The sequence below is a fragment of the Lissotriton helveticus genome, chromosome 3_2 (genome assembly GCF_964261635.1).
Source record: "Lissotriton helveticus chromosome 3_2, aLisHel1.1, whole genome shotgun sequence".
Taxonomy (NCBI): Eukaryota; Metazoa; Chordata; class Amphibia; order Caudata; family Salamandridae; genus Lissotriton; species Lissotriton helveticus.
The window spans coordinates 78,166,483-78,178,567 of NC_136062.1; the positions used below are offsets into that span (position 1 = coordinate 78,166,483).

The following is a 12,085-nucleotide window of genomic DNA, read 5'->3' on the forward strand; positions in this document are numbered from 1 at the left end:
ACTAGAGTGAGTGACACTTCCTGCGCTGGATCCCATTCCTCACCCGTGCACTGCTCTCCGTGCACGTTTACGGCCAGCCCCCCCCCCCCCCCCCCCCCTCATCTCCAAACCGGTAATGCGCCTCTTTATATACAAAGATGGCCTGGATCGGAAGCCCGTTTCAGCAATGCATCTGCTGTGCTGCGTCATTCAGTTTCAGTACGGCACCATGTTGGGTGAGGAAAAAAGAGCTCTCAGCAAATACTACTAAAGGGTTGATGGAGCGTTTTTTCCTTTGCACATCGATGTGCTATTTATTACGTTTGAACACGGTACCTATTTTGGGTGAGAAAGCACCCTTTGATGGTCAATCACATTGTAAATAAGCACTTTTTTCTAGGAAAGCACACCCGACATATTTCCTAAAAATTGTTTCTGTTTATCACATGAGAGCTAGCGCTGTCAAGCCAGACCTAATAATACAATACTATTTAATGCGGAATAGAGACACACAGGCTTTTGTTTGGACACTTTTTTGATTTGGAGACAACAGAAACACTTAAATTTTTATCCAAATTCTCGTTTTCTCTACCTTCTCTCGGTCAATGATACATTTTGTTGTACAAAATATAGTTTTTGTAGTGCATCTTTGGAGATTGAAATTAAGAACCCAAATGAAAGTTTTTACTTTTATAATAGCATTTACAGCAGTTACGTAGCATGCAACACCATTTGTCGTGTCTCGAGGTGCTCAAAACAGGTGTTATTTAATGAGCAAGTGAATGGTACTCATTTTATCATCCACGATGGATAAAAAAATTATTTGACCCACCATGATTCGCACCTGTGACCTACAGGTTAAGCACAGAATCCATACTGTGAATGCTCTAGTTCACTGAGCTATTTTACCTTTGAATACATAAGATGCCCTCAAGACTCAAACAATAATTTCTGGTGCTCTAAATGAAGTGACATTGTGCAGCGCCTACCTTGGCAAGCAGGTCATATTCACTTTGTTGGTGCCTCCAACCAAGGTGACTCGGATTGTGGGAGCAGCCATGATTGAAAGACTCAAATTAATTTAAAGAAAAATGAGAGTGGGGGCACTATTTTGCACTGTTCTGATCTGTTGGGGTTTAGTTTCTTCATACCCTGCCTGCATCATTTACTTCTATCCAAGCTCAGGGGATACTAAAATATACAAACTGCAAATATTTTGACAAAAATGGAACGCTGAGGCAAGTTTCTACGTTTCTCACCATTTGTTTATTTTTATTTTATTCAGTGACTTTCCTTTTCATTTGACTTTTTTTACAGGAGAATGCAAAATACGCTCATCAAAGCGCCTCAGCCCCAACTTATAATGGTGACATTGGGGAAAGGTCCTGGATGCCCCCCAGTGACGTAGAAAGACGTAGTGAACTGTCACCTGAAGATGATTTTGAAGACCTTGAGTATTTCCCAAATTTTTACCACCTTCTGAAAAGTTTAAACCCAGGTAATGTTGTACTGAGTCATACACCCGAATTTTTACAGATGTTACAGATAGAAAGCAGTATTGATTTCTGGATATGCACATTTCCCACCATAGGATATGCAGCCTCAAAAGATAGACAGTGATGGGTCTGCCTGACATGTGTCCTGGATGGGATTAGGATTGGTTGACATTTAGTGCCTATTGGGTCAACTGCACATAAAACAGACCTCGCCGACATGGCAGCTCACATTAGCCCTATTGGTATATGAGACTGCCTTCTTCTCTTCCTACCCTAATCTATACTTGCTCAAAGTGCATCGTAACTGCAGTGCCAGAGAGAACAATGTATATCACATTGTCCAGTAGAAAGGCAGAGATAACCGAGGGTTGGTTGTTAATGAGAGATCCTGCTCACAATAGTATAATCTACTGCCCCAGCTGCCTAAACCTCGTGGATGCTTACCACGCATTATATTCCGCTGCAACCAATGCGTGACTGCTGCTGGCAGAGTTGTATGGGAGAAGACCCTCACCCCTCAAGGGCGTCTCAATCCTTGTATACTAAATGACATACATGGGAGTGGTTACTGATTGAAGACGTCCTTGGTCATTTCCACAAATAAGGCAATTAATAATGTCTGGTTACAAGTCCCCTAGTAGGTGGCCATCTTTGTGCAAACTCCTGCTTGAGCAGCAACCACAATTAAAAATGGTGTGATTAGCACACCCAGTAGTTATCAAATACGATAAAGTTTGCAAATCCCGTTGAATTTTGTGAACAATTCCATATATACACCAAGAGATGCAGTAAGCCCCAGCATCCATGTGTTATGTCTCATTATCAGGGTAAATTCGTGGTAGGTGAAATTTTCTGTACACGATGACTTCCAAACACAGGGGTATCCGAATTTTATCAGGTGCTATACATTCTGTATACACCTCCGGGGCAGACATAATCAGGCCAGCAGAAGTGTGATATGATAAAACACCAATTTCTAAATGAAATTTCACCATGCTAAACCATATCTTAGAGATGTTAATTTAATCATTTTCCTGTTATAATGCATTAGAGGGCAAGTGGCACTGTTGCTGTTGTGCTACAAGATCGAGCCATGTGTAGCTTAAAAATGTATGTTTTTGCATGAGTGTTTATTGTTTTTGTTTCATGGTAAGGACTTGAGTCATGATCATGGCTACTGACCAACTATGTGTCGCCTCTCAAATCTAGGTTTAAAGAGTATTTCACATTGCAGTATTTTAACACTAAGGGGCATATCATCAAGCCCCGGGGATAAAATTATCGCCAATTTAGCTAATCAGCAAGGTCACGCTATCCCGTGAATCCTTGCATTATCGCCCTTTCCCCCCATCGCCCATCTTTGCATCTCTAATGAGATTCAAAGTGGACATTCCTGTCCTGACATAACTGGAGAAATGTCACATAACTGGAGAAATGTCGCTAAGCGACATTTCTCCAATTATCAATGGGCATGCTAACCTGCAGAGCGACAAGCAAAGTAGAGATAACCTCTGTTATCGCTACTTTCCTTACACCTGCTTCAAAACTGACTTAGCCATGATATCCTATGTAAGGTGGATATCATGGCTAAGTATGCCTTTCCCTATCAGCAAGCTTTTGCCAAACCTTGTGCGATTATCGCTGTATTTCCAGTGATAATCGCACAATTGGCAGCTTGCGCTCTGAATTTTAGCAATTTGGAGATAAGCGTTGCTGATAGCATGCCATCCCCGTGATAAAATTCAGAGTTGGCCCGGCGATAATTATCCTCGCGCTAAGAGCGCTGAGCGATAATTATCGCATGGCTTGATGATATTCCCCTTGCTTCTTGCGATTTTGAGGTTTCTCCTAGCCAAATTTCCATCAATGGTACAGTTATAAACTACATGGTAGAGTATTTAAAGTTTTAGAGTTGGCATTCCAACAGCCTGAGACCAGAATAGAACTATCAAAAACAAGAGAAGGCATCAGTACCTTCAAAAGTAACGCCTTACAGTGAAATAAACAACTGACTAGATGGAATTGCTCAATGAGATGTTTGGTGAAAGATAATACAAAAAAAGGATTGCACCCCCTTGCAAGAGGATCTGTGCCACCCTTTGAAATGAAGGCTGTCTGCCGTCTCCAGTGAAAAAAGCAAAAGGAACAATTTATGGACATAATGCTGAACAATGCAAACATTCACCCCCAGTCACAAAGATCTGGGTTTAATCCATTGTTCTTTTGATCACCATGCCACCACAGTTTAGACCCAGCCATATGCAAATCAGTCTTGACCCTGCTCTTCATGGGAACAGTCGAGCCCGAACTGCCAAGCCAGGTCCTCTCTGGACTGGAAACAAACATCCTGAGACCTGTTTTGGGGCATCACACCTCATCAGCAATGCTAGCTTGAATCCAGTGGCGCAGTGAGCTTGGGACCCACGTCCATACCCTTCCCACTAAGGGCGATAAAAGCAAAAGGAACAATTGATGGACGGAATGCTGAACAATGCATACATTCACCCCCAGTCATAAAGATCTTGGTTTAATCCATTGTTCTTTTGCTCACCACCCCATCACAGTTTGGACCCAGGCATATGCAAATCAGTCTTGACCCAGCTCCTCATGGGAACTGTCCAACTCGAACTTCCTGGGGTGAATGTTTGACATTGTTCAACATTCTGTCCATTGATTGTTCTTTTTGCATGTGCCGCCCTGAGTGTGACAGGTATGCCCAGACGTGGGTCCTATGTTCTCTGTGCCACTTGAGTCAGGCTAGCCTGGCTGATGAGGGGTGAAACCCTGAAACCGGTTCCAGGATGCTTGTTTTCAGTCCAGGGAAGACCTGGCCTGGTAATTCAGGCTGGACTGTTCCCATGGGGAGCAGGGTCAAGGCTGATCGGCATATGGCTGGGTTTAAATTGGAATGGCATGAGTAGCAAAAAAATGATGGATTAAGGCCCAGATCTCTGTACAGGGGTGACTGTTTGACATTGTTCAACATTCTGTCCATCAATTGTTCTTTTTCCATTTGTCACCCCGAGTGGGACAGGTAAGCCCAGACCTAGGTCCGGTGTTTTCCATGCCACTGGAGTCAAGCTGGCCTGGTTGATAAGAGGTGAAAACCTCGAAATGGATCCCAGGATGCTTGCTTCCGGTCCAAGGAAGAACTGGCCTGGCCATTCAGGCCTGACTGTTCCCCTGGGGAACAGGGTCAAGACTGATTTGCATAAGGCTGGTTTTCAACTAGAATGGCATGGGGGGCAACAAAACGATGGATTTAAGCCCAGAGCTTTGTACTGGGGTGAATGTTTGACGTTGTTCAACATTCTGTAAATCAATTATTCTTTTTGCATTTGTCACCACGAGTAGGACAGGTATCCCCAGACAGGGGTCTTGTGCTCTCCATGCCACTGTAAGTCAAGAGGGTACCGTGCTCTCCATGTCACTGGAGTCAAGCTTGCCTGGCTGATGAGGGAGGAAACCCTGAAAACAGTCCCAGGATGCTTATTTCTGGACGAGGGAAGACCTAGCCTGGCAGTGTGGGCTGGACTGTTCCCATGGGGAGCAGGGTCAAGACTGATTTGCATATGGCTGGGTTTATACTGGAATGACACGGGGAGCAAAAATCTATGGATTTAGGCCCAGTTCTCTGTACTGGAGTGAATGTTTGATATTGTTCAACATTTTGTCCCTCAATTGTTCTTTTTGCATTTGTCTCCAGAGAAAGGTAGACTGGTGGCTTCAAATAGCCGGTCTGCCTTTCACTAAGGTGCGGTCCTCTGTGGAGGCATGGGTTTGCACCAGCAAAAAAGAAAAGTGTTGAAACATTTGCCTTTCCACAACCAAAGATGGTGGATGATGTGTACTCTCAGCTCATCTTGAGGTTCAGTGTCAGACCAGGTGTACTCAGGAAGTCCAAGGTCTTTCCATGCCTCAATGGCTGCTACAGAAGGTGTCTAATATTCTTGTTATTGTAACTCCTCGAGTTTATAAGCAGACTGCCCACCTCTCCGTGGTTGCACCCATAAATGCTCACCACCACTAATGGCAACAGCTAACTCAGTCCATTTTATTCCCTGCAGTCTCACCAGTATAGCGCCCAACTCTGGTCTATCGTTGTCTGAAACAAAGATACAGCCTTCTGTTGTACTCTATGGATTACGGGTTGATAGCTGGTGTTATAGTATCATATATGAAGATGCCCATACAATGCTACCAGGAATCCATGGTGAAAGGATGTATTTGCCAGAATGACTATACACCCACAGTAAATGCCTACAGCAGGGTTTCCCAAACTGTGGTCCGCGGACCCCCAGGGTTCCCTGACACATTCCCAGGGGATCTGCAGGCAGCAGTTTTAAAAGCACAGCAAAGTATCTTGTTTCATTAGCAGTTTTCAAATAACAATAAAAGCGTCAAGATAACAACAGTGATTAATTCCCCTGTTGGAGAGACATGAGAGTTGTGTCTAGTGGCAGCTAATAGCTGCTTGCAAATTGCAAGGTACAAGTTAGTGACTTATGTTTTTTCTCAGTCTTTCAGTATCCCAATGTTTCTAAAAAGGTTTATTTGGGTGGAAATACATGTTTATTGTTAAAGTCAATGCTAACCACTGAGTTATATTCTGAATCCTGAGTTTGTGCTTCTCCAGACCAGCACGCCTTGAGTTTGTGCTTCTTCAGACCAGCCTCCTTGGCTTAACAACACACTCCACTACTTCAGAAACGCAGGGCTGTACCATATTTACAAGAATATGGTGCAGCCCTGCGTTTCCCCTGCGCTGGCGCTACACTTAACAGGGGAAGATTGTTTATGTACAGGAAGGTCCTCCTTCCTGCACATAAACAATCTTGAAATGTTATTTTGTCACTTCTATGTGTGCTGCTTAATGCATCACACATGGAAGTTACAAAATGTCATTTTTTTAAAAAAGATTGTTGATGTGCAGGAAGGGTCGCTTTCCTGAACATAAACAATCCAAGGCGTTTTGCAAAAACGAGGAGAAATGACGCATTTCTACTTGTTTCCCCAAGTTAAGACCAGGTTTTCCCTGGTCTTAATTTTGGCGCTGCTTCCTATTTACACTGCTCTTGTAAATAGGGGGCAGCGTCAAAATCAATGGGGGTTGCAGGGGAAACGCCCACCACAACACCAACTGCCCACCCCTTTCACGCTAAGCATTGTGTGAAAGGGGTGTCTTATTTATAAGGAACTGTTAAGCCACGTTAAGTGGCTTAACGTTGTCTTGTAAATAAGGCAAAGCCCCTACCGCCAAGGGAACGTCTCAAAAAGTGATGTTCCCATGGTGATAGGGGCTTGTAAATATGCCCCTAAAAGCATTAGTAATTTGAGTATTTGTTTTGTGTGCAGATGTGTGTTAATTTTTTTACTAATTACTGTTTTAATGTTTGAAATTTAAATCCTACAAATTGCTTGGGTGTCCCCGGCTTCCATCGGTGACTCAATGGGTGTCCTCAGGAGTCAAAAGTTTGGGAACCACTGGCCTACAGTATAGCACTCGGTCAGGCACTTTTCTGCTATATTTAACTTGTAAAAAATTAAGTGCCAGGGCCCCCATCAGAAGACCACTACAGCTTGTACCACTCATTATCCCTGCTAGGACTGCCCATGACCGTACCAATACAACTACTAACTATCACACTCCTATACGTTTGACGATTCACACTATTCCAAGCAGCCAACACTATAAGGATGGCTTGGGCAGCAGGCATTAGTCCTTTTTAATGTATATTGAATTGATAAACAACTGTGGTATTATTCATTTCCAAATTAGACAGCGCCTCCATGCGTCACACTATTTTACTTGCCGGTGTCGACTAGAAAGTGCCAGTGCGGTGCTTTTCTGCCCTATTTGGCAATCTTCCTACTTCTTTTGTTTGTCCGATAAACAATATCACAGTGCAGCCTCTTTTAGTAAATCAGATTCCAGTTGTCTGAATATTCGGAGGTAGCACTCAGTGTTTACTCTGGCAGGAGGACATGTCTGTGAGACACCTGTTGAGCATGGCTCACTGTGCCTCTCCGCAGGGATTATACAGACAAGGGTTAGCTTAAGAGTACCCATCCTGATGCCCTACCCACACATTGCTCTCAGTAAATTTGTGTATTTAAATATTTTTTCACTAATTCATTCCCATTCGTCTGTAGTAAAAAGCCAGAGAGAGACTGTTGTGTTTGTCTAGTTGCCGACATTCTTGCAAATGAGTCCCTAACACTGATGCAAATAAAAGTGAAAAGCATATAGTGTGCCTGTCGATGTAACCAATCCACCGCAAACCACTTTATGCACCACTTAAAACTTTGTTTAAAATGAGTGGTCCCATGTGACTCTCATACGGGGGATATGGGCGATGTAGGGATTTTATTGACATTTTCACTTCCACCTCTTGTATTCCAGTGTTCCAGAGACAGGATAAATCCCTCATGTGGTGCTGACTTTGTGGGGGTTGGGCACTGTGTTTGGAAATAGCAGACAGGTTTAAGAGGATTCGCTGCAGAGTTTCTTTTGTGTCAGACAGTTTTCAGGCAACAATAAAAATGTCACAATAGCTCTGGTGATCAATATTCCTGCTAGCGAGAGATGAGTTTTGTTAAGTGGCAGTTCTGATTCATCATATAGTAGCCCAGAGGGTTAATATGCTTGCCGCAAAGAATGTGTAACATGCACATCACAGAATTGTATTTTATGTGGAGATCTCATTGGGCTACTGCTTTTGTCACTGAGATCCTTTTGGTAATGCAGTTCATAAATTACAATCCCAATATAGCAGAGTGAGCTATAATCTGTTATCAAAGGTGGTGCATGCAAACTGCAAGGCATAGGATGGAAAACTGATACTTCCCACCGGTCTTTCATTATCCTAATGTTGCTAAAACGGGTTAGTTTGGGTAGAAATACATTCTTATTGGTAATGCAATCCTTAACCACTGTGGTACATTTTAAATCCAGTGTTTGTGCTTCTTCAGACCAAACACTCCTAAAATGTACTGATTATTGGTATGGATGACGTGATTTCTACAACTTGTAATCTTTGACTTATGTAACATTTCCTTAATACTGATTTACATACATTTGATTCATTGTCTCTGTATAATGTGCAATGCAAAATGCTCTGAATCCCTTCACTGAAGAACACTCCATACAATATTGCACACACAGAATTGAAATGAAACGAGTATGGCTTGTGAGAAACATACTTTATATGCATGAATACTACCTTACAGAGACAGAAGCAAAGGAGAAAGCAACATTGATTACCATAATGAAGACATTGATTGATTTTGTGAAGATGATGGTTAAATACGGAACAATTACACCAGAGGAAGGAGTTTCCTACTTGGGTGAGATTATCTACTTCATTTACTCAACTAAGTAGAAAGTGAGCTGATATGCTTCTTGATGTTTTCATGAATTGTTACACAGCCTGTGAATTGTCAAAAAGCTCTCGATATGTGCATATTATATTTTCCAATGTTAAATGTACCCTGTGAAAGACAAGAATGCTTAACACAGTTGAATATGTTTTAATGGATGTAAAAAAAAATCCCAAACCCAGCTTGAAAGCTACAACTCTCAAAATAGACCACGTTACTACAGGACTGAAAGGATAAAATAACAGACTGCCACTGCACACTTTGTGGCAAGGTTGCCATATGTACAGTTTGAACACATAAGACATATGATGTCCTGTATACTTGGTCACAGGAAGAGTAAATCATATACTAATACTAACCACGTTTTAGAGAGCCCTGATTGAGCAGGGCTCTCTATCATAGTCCTTGAAAATATGTTATGAAACAGCATAATAGAAAGGTACCTTTGAATGCTGAGTAGCTCAGGGATTAGAAGGACCTGGTGAATGTCCTGGGCAGGCTTCTGTGGTTGTTTTTTTTTTTTTTAATATTTTTATTTTTACTATTGCACAGTTAGCACATTACAGCGCACTTCATCAGATACCCTAATTTCCTTAAATCATAACAGTACATTTCCTTTCAAATCATACCAACTCATATAGGTACTTCATCATAGACTACTTCATCATATGAACTTCATTAACCTAATAGAATACATTTCTTTTCAAATCATATGCAGAGTTCGTCAAAGATTACTTCAACTGATTCCAACTTATTCATAGCAACCCCAAGCCCTCTCGCCATCTTCTAAGAGGGTCCCATATTCTTAAGCCTAAACGCCTCCCTTTCCTGCCTTTTCGAGCATATATGTTAGTAGTCTAATAATGATAGCTTTCATCACCATTAATTTTTTGACAGGTGGGAACGCCCCCCGGAAGTGACGTAGGAGCCGGAAGTCCCGCCCCCGGAAGTCCCGCCCCGGAAGTCCCGGGCCGGAAGTCCCGGGCCGGAAGTCCAGGGCCGGAAGTCCAGGGTCTGAGGGCGCCCCCCAGAGGGGCAGTGGTGGAAGTGGGGCAGGTGTAGGGTACGAGTGCCGTTCACACAGGAATTAATGGATGTGTGTCATGTGTGTAGAGTGATGGTGTGGGGGTAGCTAGGGCTAGCAGCAAGGCAGGCAGTAGGGCCTACAGGAGTGTTTAGGGTTGTGGGAAGGATGAGCAGAGACCTACCTGTGTGCGCCATGTTTGTTGGGCAAGGAGGGACATGTCCGGGCATGCAGAGACATGTCTGGGCATGTCCATTGGCTAGTAGAGGCTGCAGGCTGGTGTTGCTTGAGCAGCATCGTGGTCCATCTGTGGAATGGGAGCCCTAGAGTGTTGCAGGGTCTTTTTTGGGCGATAGGCCAGCCCCCAGGAGGCGTGTCTGATGGCGATGGTGTTCCTGAGTGGTGGCCTGTTGTGTAGGGGGGCGTAGCCACAGCCAGCAGAGGGATGGAAAGCCATTGGCCCCAAAAGAGGCGGGAAGCTAGACCATTGGGTTGCTGCGGCTGTAATTTTGCTGCCTATTTTTAAAAAGGCTGTACTGTAAAATGACAGCCGTTATGAAAATAAATAAATAAATAAAATAAAATAAAGACAATTGTTTTGCAATTGTGGCTTCTTCCTACGCGTGGGGTAATGTATTTGGGCTGATAAACATGGTCATCTTGTAAAGCAACAGCAGTGGGTTGGCAACATGTCCATGCAGTGTTCTGTAACATGGTGGACGGTCCTCCATCAGCCCCTAGACTGCTAGGGTGCCTGTGCAATATTTTGCATAGCCTAAGTTTTAAAGTGCCTGGTGTAAAATGATTCCTGTTATGAAAAGGAAAAAATAAATAAATAAATATTTTAAAGTTCGCTGATGTAAATGGTGTCTGTATGGAAACCAAAATAAGGGAAATAAATAAAAACACGGTTTGTGCAATTGTCACTTCTTTCTTTCTAAAGGAAGCTAATGTTTGAGGAATGATAAACACGGGCCAGCATGTAATGCATCAGTGGTGGTTGGGTAACAGGACAGTGTGTGGTTCTTTATCATGCTACGGTGCTGTCACAGACCTAAATAGTAAAGTTTCTGGTGCAACATAATGCACAGACAAAGTTGAAATGCAAGATGTAAAATGTCACCTTTATGAAATGGAAAAATAAAAAATATTTTAAGATCTCTGCTGTAAAATGATCTCAGTTATGAAAAACAAAATAAATGAAATAAAAGACATGTGTTGTGCATGAGTGGTTTATTTCTAAGTGAGGGTAATGTGTAGGCGTTTATTAGTATGGGGCAGTATGTAGGGACAGGTGAGGGGGCTGTGAAACAGGGTAGTGTATGTTTCCTTTAACCTGGTAATGTGTTGTCACAAACCTAGACTGTCAGTTCCCTGGGGCAACATTATGCACAGCCTATTTGAAAGTCTCTGGTGTAAATGACATTAAGTACGAAAAAAAAATAAAAAATAATAAAGTCTTGTGTTATGCAACTGAGACGTTGCTCTACGTGTGAGTGTGGGGACATGGCTGATAAACATGGCATTCTTGTACAACATGCACAGAGTTCAGCAACACTGCTAGGTATATTTTTGTAACTGCAAAATAGACTGCCACAGCCCAGAAAGGGCTGGATGGTACAACTTCCACAAAAGGCGGCAAACCAGTTATGGAGTTGTAACCTGGTGAAGAAAAAATGCTTTTTCAGCCCAGATAGAGCGGTGCGGACCCGCGTTTCATAAGAGCGGCAAGCTAAAATGTAAGTTTGCTGATGTACACATTTCGCGCCACTCTCTCACCGTAGGTCGGTGCTTATCAGGCCATACCAACTGTCTCCCACGTCGTGCCTCTTGGTGTCTTAACCTTCTTTTAGGCGCTGAAAATGTTACATCAGCAAACTTACATTTTAGCTTGCCGCTCTTATGAAACGCGGGTCCGCCCCGCTCTATCTGGGCTGAAAAAGCATTTTTTCTTCACCAGGTTACAACTCCATAACTGGTTTGCCGCCTTTTGTGGAATTTGTACCATCCAGCCCTTTCTGGGCTGTGGCAGTCTATTTTGCAGTTACAAAAATATACCTAGCAGTGTTGCTGAACTCTGTGCATGTTGTACAAGAATGCCATGTTTATCAGCCATGTCCCCACACTCACAGGTAGAGCAAAGTCTCAGTTGCATAACACAAGACTTTATTTTTAATTTTTTTTTTATTTTCGTACTTAATGTCAT

General features: G+C 42.8%; 1 protein-coding gene across 2 annotated transcripts in view; it reads left to right on the plus strand.

Annotated features, from left to right (window-relative positions):
- SCG3 (secretogranin III) overlaps nucleotides 1–12,085 on the plus strand; it is a 272,632-nt gene that overhangs the window by 52,642 nt on the left and 207,905 nt on the right. For both annotated transcript variants that reach the window (XM_078684829.1, XM_078684830.1), the window contains 2 exons: nucleotides 1,297–1,477; nucleotides 8,706–8,822. In XM_078684829.1, coding sequence (XP_078540955.1) covers nucleotides 1,297–1,477; nucleotides 8,706–8,822 — 298 coding nt within the window. The remainder of the gene's footprint in view (nucleotides 1–1,296; nucleotides 1,478–8,705; nucleotides 8,823–12,085) is intronic.